Source organism: Delphinus delphis, chromosome 3, assembly GCF_949987515.2.
Source record: "Delphinus delphis chromosome 3, mDelDel1.2, whole genome shotgun sequence".
Lineage (NCBI taxonomy): Eukaryota > Metazoa > Chordata > Mammalia > Artiodactyla > Delphinidae > Delphinus > Delphinus delphis.
In genome coordinates this window covers 154,726,261-154,743,190 of record NC_082685.1, presented here as the reverse complement: position 1 = coordinate 154,743,190, position 16,930 = coordinate 154,726,261, and the positions used below count along the sequence as shown (strand labels likewise).

Below are 16,930 nucleotides of genomic sequence, written 5' to 3'. Positions count from 1 at the left end.
ATGCTGTTGTCATGCTGAGTTATTTCCAGACATAGATTTCAAGTCCTTCATCATGTTTGGGTTAGAGATATCATTAACTTAGTAGTCTTGCCATTTTGTCTGTCTTTGAGTCTGTTCTTTTGATGGAATATTTTCACCTTGATCAACGAGTATAATCCATCAGTGTCTGGTTGCTTGAAGTTATTTTCCTTAATACCAAGCTTAATTTATACCCATCTTCATACCTCAACACATTGCACAATGGAAAGCAGAAACAAAAATTATTTTGGAAAATGGAGCTGACATCTATGTAGAATACCCAGTACAAGCAATTGAACCTCAGAGAACTCTTCGTTGCCTGCAGGGTTTTTTATAGGTGCAACCGCTCTCCCATGATCACTTATCATAAAGCAAGAGACAATTGGGCCAAGGTAGCTTCCTGCCTGCTTTTGTGTACAAAAAATAAATAGAATAGAGCAAATAAGGTAAAAAAAGAAACCAAAAACAAACAAAAAGAAACAGTACCACAGCTGGAGGCCAACTTTAAAGAAAAATGATGTTGATAGCTATCCTGCTAGTAGCTGGACTTCCTACATCCTGGCAAAGCAGTTTTTATAAAACATATTTAAGGTTTATAACCACTTGGAGGCTGGAAAAAGAGTAATACATTGAAAATATGTTTAATGTTTTGAACCACTCGGTGGCCAAGAAGCAGCTTCTGCTAACATTTATTTAACGCTTAGAGTCATTTGGTGGTTAGGAAAGAAAAAAAAAAAGGAACTTCTTGTTAATTTTTAACATTTATGGCTGATCAGTGGCTGCTAAAGCAACTATCAATGCAGAACGGTTTATGTTTCGGGACACACTGTGCTGCTACTAAAACAATTCATACGCTTCTCTCAAGGCCACACAAACATTGTCAATAGTGTTACCTTTGCAATTGCACCGCTAATAAAAACATAGGAATCAAACAGAGGGATAAAACACTCTTGGAACACACAGTCATAATATTCGATGGCCCTGAAAATGGTTCTGCTGTGCTGTGTGCTGTGGACACTTTGCAGCTGACACCAGAGGGATCATCAGACCTTGCTCAATTTCATCAAATGTGTGAAAGTCATTCAGCAGATTGCAAAGCAAAAGTGTCATCTGATAATTGGTGTTTCTTACAAATCAACAGCTTGTCTCTATACGTAAGAGAAAAGAGTACTCTACACCAAAGTAAATGTAAATTGGGATAGAAAGTCTATTAGGTTCTTATATAGACTTGGCATAGTTTGAAAAAAAACAATAGTAAATATTGAGCTCGTGTGTCACAGGGAGGGACGATATAGAAAAAAGGGGTAAGATAATTAGCTGGGATGTCTACAGGTTAGGCATTCTCCTGCTACTTTCCTGAGAATGATAGCCAAATTATTAACAGGATCCTCCCCAATTTATTGATTGCATTTTTTTCAGACATTGGGATCAGTGTTAGTTATACATTTTCTCCTTTACTATTTGCAGTATACCTCTGGGAATAAGGTATTTTTATTCCTCATTTATAAGTAAGAAAACCAAAGCACAATGAGGTCAAATAACCTACACAAAGCCTCACAACTAGGAAATGGTAGAGCATGGATTTGGACTCTTAAGTTCAGTGCCCACACAGTGTGTGGCTAGAACATGTTACAACAGAGGTTTGTCCTCTGTCTCTCTGTAGAAATCTTTTTTCATTGACTATGAATAGAAAAGATATGTCCCAATATGGAAAAATTTTTTTTTTGAAAAACCAGTATATTTATTTTGGCTTCTGGCCTTATCAACTACTTCCTAGGTCATTTTTGGCCTCTCATATCAAAATTTGGCCTCAGCTCAACAAATTATGGAGGAAATTCAAAACGAATGATTTAAACATTGTTAATGCATGTGGAAAATACAACTCGGAGGTAAGCACTTCTAGAAACACCCTAAATTCCTCTAAGAATCAAAGAAAGCCATTTCCTCTTTGCTTATCTTCTAGAATAATTCAGTCCTAAAGCCTAGCTGAACTTTGGTGCTGGCAGAGATAGGCAATTGGAGGAGATGGGGAAAAGCTGCAATACACCAAATCAAGGTACTGAAGCCAGAGCAGAGTGAGGGAGGTGTCCACATAGAAGGGCTGACAAGGGGTATCAGAGATTGTTTCTCATGAGGAAGTCACCTATGTGGGGGAAATACGGCCTTGCGTATGGATTGAGAGCTGTAATGAGGTGAGCAAAACCTCCATCTACAGTGGAGAAGAGAAACAGCCAGTGCAGATTTTCAAAGTTGGCATGGAGTCATCAGGGCACCTGCAAGGGGTCTGCAGGGGTAGTGGCAATGAAAGATTAGGCTTGATCAAATAAGAAAATATATTAATGACAACAAGAGCTGGATTTCTCACTCTTGGAAAAGAAAGTTATAAATTATACAAGGATTAAAAAAAAAAACACAAGCAAACAAACCTGAAATGAATGGCTGTGTTAGATTAGAGTTGAAGGTATTGGTACAAAATCATGGTTTTCAAAATATGTAGAAGGATGCAGAAATAAATATTATGTATGTACATGTCCATAGATATATTCTTTAGCTGTACCCACTGAGAGGGGCTGGGAGCAATGATACTCCAATAACAGAGAGCAAGCTGCAGCCAGATTTTGGGCTTCTAAACATTATTCTCCGTAAGGGTGAGGAGAGAACTCCTTGGAGAAATAGCTTCCTTCTGGACTGAGGCAGCAAATAAGCAAGACAAGTCCCAAACATATTTTTGAGCCAGAGAGTAAGGGAGTATTCAACTAATTAAGGGTAATATTAAAAGGACATAAAACTCAACTTAAAGAAGCTTTCATTGGCCAAATTTAAAATAATGATATCAGTTGTGAAATAAAACTCATGTTTTATGGCAAGACAAGAAAAATTTAAATATAAAAATTCTTCTCTGCCCTTTGGCCTACCCTCTCCCCTCACTGTGCATTGTGTATCTGCATTATGCATTGACTTAACTTCCCCCATCAGCAGGAATACCTGCTCAACAATAAAGAGCAGGCACCAACAAGACAACTCCTTAAAAGATAACATTCCTTCTTTTTTTTTTTTTTTTAGATTCCATATATATGTGTTAGCATACAGTATTTGTTTTTCTCTTTCTGACTTACTTCACTCTGTATGACAGTCTTTAGGTCCATCCACCTCACTACAAATAACTCAGGTTTGTTCCTTTTAATGGCTGAGTAATATTCCACTGTATATATGTGCTACATCTTCTTTACCCATTCATCTGTTGATGGACACTTAGGTTGTTTCCATGTCCTGGCTATTGTAAATAGAGCTGCAATGGACATTTTGGTACATGACTCTTTTTGAATTATGGTTTTCTCAGGGTATATGCCCAGTAGTGGGATTGCTGGATCGTACGGTAGTTCTATTTTTAGTTTTTTAAGGAACCTCCATACTGTTCTCCATAGTGGCTGTATCAATTTACATTCCCACCAACAGTGCAAGAGGGTTCCCTTTTCTCCACACCATCTCTAACATTTATTGTTTGTAGATTTTTTGTTGATGGCCATTCTGACTGGTGTGAGATGATATCTCATTGTAGTTTTGATTTGCATTTCTCTAATGATTAGAGATGTTGAGCATTCTTTCATGTGTTTGTTGGCAATGTGTTTATCTTCTTTGGAGAAATGTCTATTTAGGTTTTCTGTGCATTTTTGGATTGGGTTGTTTGTTTTTTTGATATTGAGCTACATGAGTTGCTTGTATGTTTTGGAGATTAATACTTTGTCAGTTGCTTCATTTGCAAATATTTTCTTCCATTCTGAATGTTGTCTTTTGGTCTTGTTTATGGTTTCCTTTGCTGTGCAAAAGCTTTTAAGTTTCATTGGGTCCCATTTGTTTATTTTTGTCTTTATTTCCATTTGCCTAGGAGGTGGGTCAAAAAGGATCTTGCTGTGATTTATGTCATAGAGTGTTCTGCCTATGTTTTCCTCTAAGAGTTTGATGGTGTCTGGACTTACATTTAGGTCTTTAATCCATTTTGAGTTTATTTTTGTGTATGGTGTTAGGGAGTGTTCTTCATTCTAATTTCATTCTTTTACAAGATAATATTCCTTCTTGATCTTGTAAAGGGTCACATGACCCACCACATTGGCACTTAAATCTGGATTATGTAAACTGTTAATAATACATCATTTAATGCACAGCCCTCTATCTCAAAAAAGTTATATAAACTGTGTCTTGACTTCTACAGGGCAGAACAGTTCTCAGAGCTTTCTGAGATGCTCTTCCCACATTATAATCCTCAAATTTGGCTCAAATAAAATTTTCCAATTCTTTCTTAGATCAACTGATTAATTTTTTGTTGATACAATCGATTAGAATCAATGTAATAGAAATTAAAACCTGGAGACCACACAGATATAAATTAATAAATGGATAATTTGAAAATGTGATGAGAGCTAAATTATTCCTCCAGTTTTAAGATACCTTTAACAAAATATGTGATACTTACAGAAAAGATAAAGAGTAAGTTTACGGTAGAATCATCACCTAATATAGACAATCTCTAAGATGGACCTCAGTATGACTGCCTTCAGTATTCACACCTTTGTCTAACAAATATATAGAATATGGCAGAAGTGAAAGGATATCAATTCCAAGATAACAACCACATGAGTGGCTTGGAATTGCTTCCTCACACAGGTGAATCTTCAGATGAGACCATATTCCGGATAGCCAGCTTAACTCGAAATCCATAACTCTGAAGCAGAGACACTCAGACAAACCAAGAGATAATACATATTTAAAATTCTGAACCTCTAAATCATGGGGTAATTTGTTATATAGTACTAGATAATACCAATTTCATACCTGGTAGTGGGGTGCTGCCATAACAAATACTTAAAATGTGGGAATGGTTGCACTGTCAGGCAGTAGTGCCTTGAACACACTGTTGGTTGAATCAACACTCACTTGGAAGGGCTGTAGGTGAGGGCTTGCAACAAAGTAACAATATCTTATTGGGAACTAGAGGAAAATACATCATTGTTATGCAATGACAGAAATTTAGCAAAACTGTTGCCTATATTTATTTGGACAATGGAAAATGAACCTAGTGACTTTTAAACCAAAAGGTTCCAGGTCTTACTTCTTTCGAACATTCCTGGCCTTTCCAGATGGCATGTGATGTTAAAATTAAGAAATGACTTTTAAGCAAAGGTTAAGTCTAAGACATAGAGAGCATGGTCAAAAGATAAAGCCATGAGAGTGACTATAAAATGTTTTGTTAGGACCTTAGTAAGATCATGGTCTTTGTGGCTTTGTGTCTAGTCAGACAAAATTCCCTCTTAAGAGCTTAATGATATGTGTGATTCAAAGATTCTTTCCAGCAAACAATAAGGATTCTAATTCATGTGAGGGCTTTGTCTTTCAGGCATCTCCAATAGGGCCAAGGTAGAGAAGAATTTATGTTGAAGACTTTTTTGGGGTTTTTTTTTGTCCAATTCAGTGAAACGAATGAGGACTCCTGGGATAGCCATAGCACCTACAAAGTTCTTAAAAAGAGTTCTACATGTAGAAACATCACAAGAGTGGACTGAAGAAGGAAAGTTGGAGATTGTACAGTGAGGAAAGCCAAGAAAGAGAGTTCCTTAGTTTCAAGTACATGCTATATTTCATGAAAAAGAAAGGATAACTCAGAATGGAGAACCAAGAGCCCAGATAGTGGAACTGAGATCTGTGGACAAATATTCCCAGCCCTTGTACCTAATCAAAGAGCATTCAGCATTTACCAGCTAGATTTCAGAAATGTCATGGCCCAGTAACTCTTTTTTATTCTGTGCCTTTTCCCCTTTTTTAAACAGAAATGTCTACAGAAGTTATCCTATGCCTATCTCACCATTGTACGTTGGGTGTATGTGAGATAAGCAGCTGGTCTCTTTAGCATCACAGGTCTACAGATCAAGAGGAAATAAGTCTAAGGAACCTCATTTGCACTTGGACTTGAGTTATATGATGAGTTTCTGGAATATGAACTAATACAATCAGGGGAAAACAGATTTTAGGGTCCTAGAAAGGGGCTGAGTATATGTTGTATGACATACCTTTGGGGACAGTGGTGGATGTGGTAGGTAGAGAAGGCCCTCAGAGATTCCAGCTTCCATGTATTCATGCTCTTGTGTAATTCCATTCTCTGAATGTGGACTGGACTTACTTCTAACGATTAGAATATGGCAGAAATGATAGGGTATCACTTTCAAGAGTAGATTATAAATAGGCTGTGGCTTTGATCATAGATATTCTCTCTCTCTCTAGCTCTCTATTAGCTCATCCTGGAGCCAGGCAGATGCCATATTGCAAGGTAGCTCTGTGGTGAGGTCCATGCAAGGGACTGAGGCTTGCCAACAACCTCATGAATAAACATGGAAGCAATTTCCTACCTCCCCCCAGTTGACCATAGCCCCTGCCAACAGATTGGATGCAATTTCTTGAGAGACCTTGAGTCAAAGGTACCCAGCTAAGCCACTCCTGGATATCCATGCTCCTGTGAGACAATAAATGCTTGTTATTTTACATTGCCAAGCTTTTAGTCAATGTATTATGCAGCAATAGATAAGTAATATGCAACCTTTGTGAAGTAATAAAAATGAACATCATTAGTAGTAGGACAAATTGAAACTATGTTCTACCTGACAGAATGCAACAAGAAGAATACAGCATCTCCTCTGTGATATACCTAACAAAAATGCATACGCTGAATTTTCACATGATGAAACATCAGACATACCCAATATGAGGGACACTCTAAAAAATAACTGGTCAGGAAAAACATGTTAGGGTTATGGAAGTCAAAAATGTCAAGAACTGTTCCAGACTGAAGGAAACTAAAGAGATCTGGCATTTAAATGCAGTAGGTGATTTTGACCTTGAACATTTTATTATATAAGACACTATGGAGACAATTGATGAAGCTTGAACAGAGTCTAAGGATTGGATTGTAATAATGCATTAATGTTAATTTCCTGATTTTAATAAATGTATTTTGGTTGTATAAGGAGAATGTTTTTATTTGTAGGAAACAGCCAACATTCTTTCTCCAGTCTCCTAACAAGGACTATGCTTATGGGGCACAGATAGAAACCAATGATAGTTTGCCTGTTCATTCTATATTACTTGAGCTGCTCTATGTGGCCATGGCTGGCTTGTATGATAAGGTGTTTTCTATCATTTTTTGGTTTCTCTTTCTATAACACTTCCATGAAAGCAAGGAAGTGTGGAGATTTACGTATGTTTCAAAATCATAATAAAGGTATAATAAATTAATATTAAGTATAGTCACAGTCTTCATTATTTCCTTCTTGGAGTTGGACTATTTAGGTGTGACCGTGTAGAAAATATTCTCTGTTTAATAACCTACCAAAAACTCCACCAACAATTTCATCTTGGAATATATCCCCAAACTCCATGTAAATCAAAATATAATTCATAGAAAAAAGCAAGGGGGTACATGTTATTTACTTTTCTATGAAACCAGCAGTATAATTTCCTTTAAGTATATCTGTTTTATTTAAACTTCTCTAAACATTTTTTTAAAATCAGTGGATAAGAGATATATTCCTCAGATTTTTTGTTTTAAGCATGGACCCCCATCCTCAAATTATAATATAATACAATAATATAATATGAATTCTGAAGTCTTCACAAGTTCATCTGAGATTAAAAAATAAATTTAAAGCTCCCAAAGAAATTTTAGAAGCCACTAACCCTAGAAAAAGGGTACAACTGATTGCAATTAACTTTGTTCTAAAGAGCCTGGGATTAATTCCTACTTTCTGATCCATAGGAATTTTCATAGAAAAATAAAGATCAAATAGTAAACAATACTGCACGGAGTTATTGTAATGGCTAAATAAAACAAGGAATGCAAATCTCTATTAGGTCACCTGGTCCCTACCTATTGCTCAGGAAATGGTAGGTCTTAACTTAATAAATCATGATTCACAATTGACATCTATAAAATGTGTCATAGGGACCTGGTTACGAATAACCAAATCAGCAGCCTAAAACTGGTTTAGCTCAGGCTGAGGAAGACAATGCAGGTATGAATATGGATTTAAAGATGTTATACATGTCAGCACTCTAGGAAAAGTAACTTAAACCGCACACCCTACTGATGTGAAATCATCAGATATTAAAGAAGGCACATTACTATAATTCATTGTTACTCTAGTGATCTTATAGAATTAAGACCACATTCATAACGTCCAAATTTGTCTCCAAGGAGAAACTTTGAGTTGGGGAATATCTGGATCATTAAGTAATTTCCTTAGGTCAGAGTAAAAGCACTTTATCTGTGAATATCAATTACTTCCATGGCATATTGGATGTAGCACAAGTGACAAAGTGACCTTTCTCTTAAACAATTCATAGATTCATGAGAATTTTCTTCAACTTTTGGGACTAAATATATTCTATAGTCTTATAATCTTAAATACTGATTTTCCTCTAAAATCTCCACCCACCCTGCTCACCACCATCCTCCCTTTGTAGAGTTATGTTTTTTTTGTAATTTTCCTGTTAGTTTTTTTTTTATTCCTGGTTTAATCGTTCATCATATGTTCAGATGTACAATCCATTATTGCTAAACTGACATTTGCTTAATAGACTATTTCTTGACCTTTTGCATTAGACAATAAGCTATTTTACTCTATTCTTTTTAAATTGGTTGAGTCTTTTATTAAAAGTGAAATAAGAACATCCTCAGTTATTGGGAAAGGACAGTTATCTCCTAGAGGATACCTCAAGCACAGATATACAAAGCCAACAGTGAGATTTGCCACAATAGTTATATTGCCCAATACACCATGGCTAGTTCTATCTGGTGTTGACTAAACATTATTTTAATATTCCAAGGAGAATGATACAGAAGCAGGAATTGCCTAGAAGGAATGTGGAAAAAGAAAATAAAGAAAAGAATAATCATTAGATAAAGTGACTTAGAGCACTAAACCATTTCCATATGGTAAGAAGGGTGTGCTTGGGAATGGAGTTCAGGAGCTCTAGGGACATAAATGTTATATCTGGACACACAGCATCTTCTGGCTAGCTTTAAGTTGCTCAGGTAAAAGCCAAAACAAGAAATACCGCAAATCTAACTGGGTCTCTAACAGGTGTATTTGGTTATAGGTGTATAGGTAGGATTCCAGAAGATGGCAAAAGTAGTGCCTGATAGGTATTTCATTTCTAATACTGAATTTGCAAGTGGTGTTTCTACTTCTTAGTATTTATTTGAAAAGGGCATGTTATGTTAATATAGTCCAAGAATACCTGGGTGAACTCATGACATATGTTATGGTTCCACACTCAAAAGAAATACTGTTCTGTTATTAAAAAGAAAAAAATTAAAAGGGAGGGTGCATTGGAAACCAGTTTAGGTATTTACTAAGGTCTCTTGAATAACCAATGAGAAATTTCAGTTACGGTACATGGGAAGACATTTTAAAGAACCTATTCTTGCATAGATCTTTCTGATAACTCGTGGCAGCACAGCAAATTCTGTCTCATTCCAGTACTAAAGCTGGACCCACTTTGTTCTTTCACTCACCTCCCCTTTGCCTGATTTCCCAGATTTATTCCTCTCTCCAGGCACTAGCTGCAAACTCCTTATATCAGGGCTCAGCTCTGCGACCCTATCCTTTATCCTAATTGGCACCACAAAAAAACTAATTGTTTATCTAATAAGATAGAACTTTCTAATACTGTAGAGGGATGTGTGTGTTTGCTTTAAGGATGCTGTTTCAGTAATAAAGTGTCACTAAAGGCCATAAATTCGTGTAAATATTTCCAATTTACATGAAATAAGCACCAGGTTAAAGAATTTATGTACTGGATTGCATTGTCTTCTTAAAGGTCATACTTTTCCTCAAAGTACTGCCTTCATTTTCCTGCCCCTGTAAAACCAAGACACAAGTTTAAAAACAGCTGTCCCCATTTTCAGGGACTAGTTTCTAATATCTTTTCCTAGTTGTATTTCTAAACCTGTAGCAATCATAACACCACGTAAAAGAGGCAGCTCAAAAAAAAAAAAAAATGGCAGAAACTGAATAAAAGATTTGCAGCCCTGAATATGCATACAAAAATTTTAAATCGAAGTGAACTCCTCTGAGCTGATTTCTTAAGTGAAGGAGAGAATATGGTCTTTGAATACCTGATAAGGTCACAGACACAATTTCAAGTGCATTTATGGTAAATCCATGTGACAACTCCTACAGCCACTAACCTGTGTCGCCCTCAGGGTAGTCTGTGCAATCTTCCTTGCATGTCTGGGATGGTTGTGGGGGACAGCAGAAACCCTCCGAGAAATGTCACACATGGGAAATAGTAACAATGGCTCATATACGAGAGTTTCAAATTGAAACCTAGAAGTGATGAGTAGCTTTATCTTACACATGTGCTAGAAACCAGAAGTTACTATGAAATAAATTGAGCGATTGGCAGTGGTGACTAAGAAATAAAATTTATAATTAAAACTTGTCAGTAAAGCTGGAATCCTTAACTCATTGACCTTAAAATACATATTATAGGACTTTGAGAATTGAAGTTGTTGAATTTATATTTTATTTAAATTATTAAGAATGATGATGATACTATAGCTTAACTGTAAATTTATTCTAGTAATGACTTCATAATGATATTTGCTTCCTAGTTTGATGGAATAACTACTGTAGGTTACTTATAGCCACAAAGGGTACAATACCTTTTCTCAGAGTCTCTATGGATAGCTACAAAGAATGCAACACATCCCTTTCTGAACCACTTTGAGACTCAGATGCAATACATACTTTGAATAATTTATTTTGAGTGAAGAAGGACTATCTGGTATTTGATGTTACCTTCACACTGTGTAGGCATCTGAATTTGCAATGACAATCAATTACTGTAAAAAGTGAGTTATGTACTTAAAGTACAAAGGAATTCCATGAATTCAGGGAAATGCAAAGATTGTAAAATAGTGAAGCATGTTATATATCCTAGATATTTTTGTATCTATTCACATATTTAGAATGGAGCAGGAAGAAAAAATAAAGTTAAGTAGAAAAAAAAAGTAAATGAAATTAATTGTATCCTCTACAGTGCAGGAATAATCTTGAGTTACAAACCAGATATTTCCGTCAACCTGGAGAAAATAAATGTTGAAAAGGCCTCGTCTCATCTGACAGAATTTTGATTCGCTTACTCACCCACAGGAGACATTTCTGGGACACTAGCAATATAAGGTCCATCCAAAAACTTCGGCTCATTATCATTAATATCCTGCACTTTGATGATGAATTCTGATTCAGGCTCTAGGGGCTTCCTGGTTTCTATGTCCACAGCCTGAGCACGAAGTGTGTAGAAAGGTTTTTCTTCTCTATCCAGGCTCCTTATTGCATGAATGTCCCCTGTAGTTTCATCAATGGTAAAAACGGTGCCAGCGCCATCTCCTGAGAGGGTGTATTTAACAGTGCCCTCTCCCTTATCTAAGTCAGAATGGAGCTTTAGGGAGAGAGAGAGAGAAAGAGAGACAGAGAAACACCATTAAAGAGATGGCCCCACGTTAAAAAGCCATACTTGCAGTATAATTTTTTTACCAGAAAAGTTAAACCAAAATCTTATGTTTTTTTTTCCTTTTTTTTCCCACCATTTTTTTTATTATAAGCATTTTTAACACACAAAAAAAGTTGAAAAAATGTATGGTGGACACCTATATATACCTATATATATCTCAGAGATTCCACTGTTTATCTTCCAATTTAATCATATAAGCTTTCGACTTATCACATAGATAGATCATATCCCTATCCTTTCATTCACTCTCCTGTCAATCCATCTTATTTCTCCATGCATTACAGAGGTTAGAAGTACAGCCCCAAATCCATCAACATGCATAAATACAACTATTTTGAACACTTACTTCTTTTATATACTTTGGGGGATAAAATTTTCATAAAATGAAATGCACAACTCAAGTGTACTTAGAGTTTCATTTAAAATGATTGTTGTATTAAAATAAATTAGGTCATATATATTAAATCATACAACTTCCAAATACTCTGAGGCTAGAAATCAGTGACGTGAATCCAGTGAGAGATATGGTAAAAAAAAAAAAAAAAATCAGAAAACACTGAGCCTTTTCATTTGAAAGGAGAGGAGAGTTTTGATATACCAGGTCAATTTCAGATATGTACTATGGAGTATCTCATTTTAACAGACTGACTCTCAATGAGTTATTCAGTATTACTCAGCCAAGCAATGGGTAGAATAACTGATTATCCTTTCAGATTCACAGGCAAATGGTTAGCCCTAATCCATTCTATATATTTGAAATGTTATAATATAGAAAATTTTTAATTTCTGCTAAGTTCTTTTGAAATTCAACACATGTATAATTCACTATAATACAGTATGGAATAAGACACACATCAATATAATAAGGGAGAGGACCAAAGAGAAGAGAAATTATTATTGTGATACTGTAAATCAGTGTTTTTCAATCTGGAGTCCAAGAATTAATGATAGATGGACATAGTCTTGGAGATCTATAAATTATCCAAGAATAAATGTATATAGATAAATAATATGATATAAATATTTCATTATATATAATTCTCTAAAAATATGTGTACTCATATATTTCATAAATAACATAGATTTACATTCTATTTAAATTAAAAAGGATACATATTCTTATAAATAATATTATTTTTTATCCAAATGCTGATCTAAAATATTTCAAACTATTCTCACTCATTTAGGTACAGCCATTTGATTTCAATGTTCAAATTTTTATTTTTTTTATTTTTTGTGGGTTTTTTTGTTTTTGTTTTTGTTTTTGTTTTTGTCGTACGCGGGCCCCTCACTGTTGTGGCCTCTCCCACTACGGAGCACAGGCTCCGGATGCGCAGGCTCAGCAGCCATGGCTCATGGGCCCAGCCGCTCCGCGGCATGTGGGATCCTCCCAGACCGGGGCACGAACCCGTGTCCCCTGCACCGGCAGGCGGACTCTCAACTACTGCGCCACCACGGAAGCCCCAAATTTTTATTTTTAAAAGCTCATTCCAGTCAACGGATCAGTCAAAGATAAAATGTTAAACTTTTAAAGTGACCATAGCCATTTGGGCTGTGATTTAAATTTTTCACACAAGTATAGGTGTCTTGCAAAATTTGGGGTAAAAATGAGTTGTTTTTCTTAATGCTTCAACACAACATAAAAGCTTTGAAAATATTTTAAATTATATAGTTATCCTTTGCAAATAGGCGTTCTGTGTATTCATATTAGTAATACCAAAACACAAAACTCAACTTGGCTACATCTTTTCTCTTAAACTCAACATTCTGCTTTAGCTTCAGTAAAATAACGTCATCCTTCATATTCATGTTATTAAAATGACTTTATTCATTTTGTGAATTTGTATTTACTTCAAATTGCTCTGAAAGTATGTTTTATAAGAGCATAAGCAAAGGATTTGTACTGGGTAAATGATATAATTTAAACAATGAGAAAATTATAAGGGGGTACCAGGTTTTGATTTTTCTTTAAAAGTTTCTGTATATTTTACTCAAGTCTAAGGAAAATTGCAAAGAATGACAGGAAGACGTTTTTTCCTCCTAATATTTTATGAACTGCTATGAAGCATAGGAAGTTTCAAGCATAAAATCAAGCTGTAGATAAATGTTCTTTGAACTTAAGAATTTCAAATTACAAATTTCATCCATACTATTAAAGATATTCAACACATGAACATTTACTTTTACTTTCAAATTTACCTAAAGATATGAGACAAGCAAAAGCCCAATGCAAAAGCAAATGTCTTTATAAACTGGATCTATTTTGCCAATGGCTCCAAAGAATATGTTGTAATATTGTGGAAGCAAGTGAAAATTTTAAGTAGGTTTTTACAATGTGATCCAAGTAGAGTCACCAAAAAAGATTTTCATTTAGCCAAAATCAGAACTGTTTTCTTTTCAAACTGACATATGAATAAAAAAGCAAATGTCTTTTCAGCTCTATTCAACATCCAAATTAAATTCAGTTGCTGCTACTCTTTACACTTCTACCTTTTCCTTCTAATTTAAATTTGGGTTTTGCAGAGATTAAAGTTTCAGAAGAAATATGTGAAAATATGTTAAATTTGAACTGAAAATGAGATGGATGAATGTAAAATTCTTGAGAGGATTAGAATGGTTACAGCAGTTCATTGCATGTTAATACCTTAAAGAAGATCACCTGCAGTGCCCAGCATTGATGGGCAATGTTTAAAATTAGTTATTCAGTACCAAATGTAAAATGGATGGTTAGTGGGAAGCTGCTGCATAGCACAGGGAGATCAGCTTGATGCTTTGTGATGACCTAGATGGGTGGGATAGGGAGGGTGGGAGGGAGGCTCAAGAGGGAAGGGATATAGGGATATATGTATACATATATCTGATTCACTCTGTTGTACAACAGAAACTAGCACAACATTGTAAAGCAATTATACTCCAATAAAGATATTTTTTAAATAAATAAAATAAAATTAGTTATTCAGTATTGATTGAGTCCAGTACATGCGTGACTAGCTAAAAGTATTGGTATTTTTGCAACGTCAATTCTAATGTTAAATAAATGATGTTGGCCTGATGTTGGGTATTGCAGAATTTGCTTTGTATCACATATAAAATAATTTGAATAGAGAACATATATAACATAATAGTTTATGTTGTAAACTAACATAAAAATCCCTATCACCCTCTTACTTAGAGATAACTTCTTTTATCATTTTATACACTTTCCATTATATATACACATATATTCATATATAAATGAAAGGGTATACATATAGAAATATGTTTGTATATGTTTTATATGTATATCTAATATTATCTGATTATAAATATATATATACATGATATAAAAATGAGAAACAAGTCAACATTTTCAATAACAATATACCATAATCATTTTCAGTATAATTTGAAACTTTTCAGAATTACTTTTTAATATCTGTACTACATTTGTTCAAAGGAAATTGAATGATTCAATGGGTTTTGCTTATCCTTTTATAAACGTGATGAATATGTGTGTGTTGTCTTAATTCCTTAAATAAACAGGTAAATATAAATAGAAGGGTAATTATAAAGACCAAAAATGTAAATTTTATGAATCAAAAAATTGTGAATCTTGAATGATTCCAGAACTTGATGTCTACAGATGAGTTCAGTTTCTTAAACTTTTAGCAAGGCAACTCAGGCTTAGCTTACGTTATGAAGCTACTTCTCAGTTTTATTTGCATTTAGCAGGCGGGAGGGTTACAGAAGGATTCACTTGCTGAATCTTTGGGTTGTGTTAACTATGAACAATCACATGATGCCATTTTACACAGCGGCTTTAAGTTCCATGCAAGATAATAGTTCCACAAGGATAAAATTATTTTCCTTTATAGTGATTTAAAAATAACGCAAGAAATATTTCTTATTCTGATTATTTTTTTTAAAAAGTTGTTTCTGAGTAGGCGCTGACTATATTTACTGACTGAAGCAGCCAAATCCAATAATATCATCTTTTAGTATTGACACTTAAAATAAAATTTCTCCCAGAGAGTTCCATAAGTGATAGCTATAGAAACATGCGCTGTCCAGGCAGTTGTTTTGTGGAAGTGGTGTTGTTATTTTCTGATGTTTTCCAAGTCATCTCAGATGTAGCGTGAAAATGAGATGCCGAGAGAGGCTTAAAAAAGATACCGAGGACTAGCTTCGGAGTGTAAGCAAATCTGAACTCCAGTGTCTAAAAGTTTTGAGAAAGCTAATCTAAAATTAAGTGTTTACTAGCATCTCTCAGATTATATTTTACAAACTGCTGCAGAAAAAAAGAAATTTATTCTTATTTTCTCTGGGTTGAAGAGTGCACATAAAATGGGAAATAATTTTTGTGGTACGCGGGCCTCTCACTGTTGTGGCCTCTCCCGTTGTGGAGCACAGACTCCGGACGCGCAGGCTCAGCGGCCATGGCTCACGGGCCCAGCCGCTCCGCGGCATGTGGTATCTTCCCGGGCCGGGGCACAAACCTGTGTCCCTTGCATCGACAGGCGGACTCTCAACCACTGCGCCACCAGGGAAGCCCCGGGAAATACTTTTTATATCACTATACCCAGCAATGATTTTATTTCCATTTGCTATTTGCCAGGATTAGGGTGGTTACAGGCATGAGGAGGGCATGGAGGATGTTGGGAGGAGAAATGTATGATTCTGAAAAGTTTTGGCTAGAAAATCAAAAATTGTGTGAACAGGTATTTCATTTGATGTATATACCTGCAAATTACTTTATTAATTATATATCTATAGGTTTTATGGTACACTACATACTATTTTATAACCTGAATTTTAGATGGATTATATAACAATTTGCTTTATCAATAAGTATGAATTTATTACATCTATTTAAGTTAATCACAGGTATTTTAATCAAAGTACTACATTGAAATGGCTAAAATCAGAGTATGGAAGAGCTTGTAATGCACAATTTTACCTTCCTTTTCTCAGTCTCATTCACCAGGGAAATCATGTTTTAACTGTTTCTGTTGAATTCTTATTAAAAAAAAATGTGGATATTTGTTAAATAAAAAATGTTATAATAGTATTTCTTTTATCAATTTGAATAATACTTATTGACTTGCAAACCCCATGCCACCTCTTTTTTTTCCAGTAGAGTTTTAGTATCTCTTATTGTACTTGTTATCAATGAAACACTGGTCTGAATAGTATACGTGTACTTTGGGTCTGAATTCAGTTCAATCATACAACGTGACTGTGGTTCTCTATTTTCTACTATTATAACATTAACACCTTTACAGTCCCCTTAAACTCCTTCCCTTTCTCATCCCTGAATTCCATTGTCTGTATTATACAGAATTAAGCATAAAGATTTTGTCAATTTGGT

General features: G+C 35.0%; 1 protein-coding gene across 2 annotated transcripts in view; it reads right to left on the bottom strand.

Moving 5' to 3' along the window:
- CDH12 (cadherin 12) overlaps positions 1-16,930 on the bottom strand; it is a 405,814-nt gene that overhangs the window by 192,230 nt on the left and 196,654 nt on the right. For both annotated transcript variants that reach the window (XM_060009645.1, XM_060009644.1), the window contains one exon: positions 11,217-11,511. In XM_060009645.1, coding sequence (XP_059865628.1) covers positions 11,217-11,511 — 295 coding nt within the window. The remainder of the gene's footprint in view (positions 1-11,216; positions 11,512-16,930) is intronic.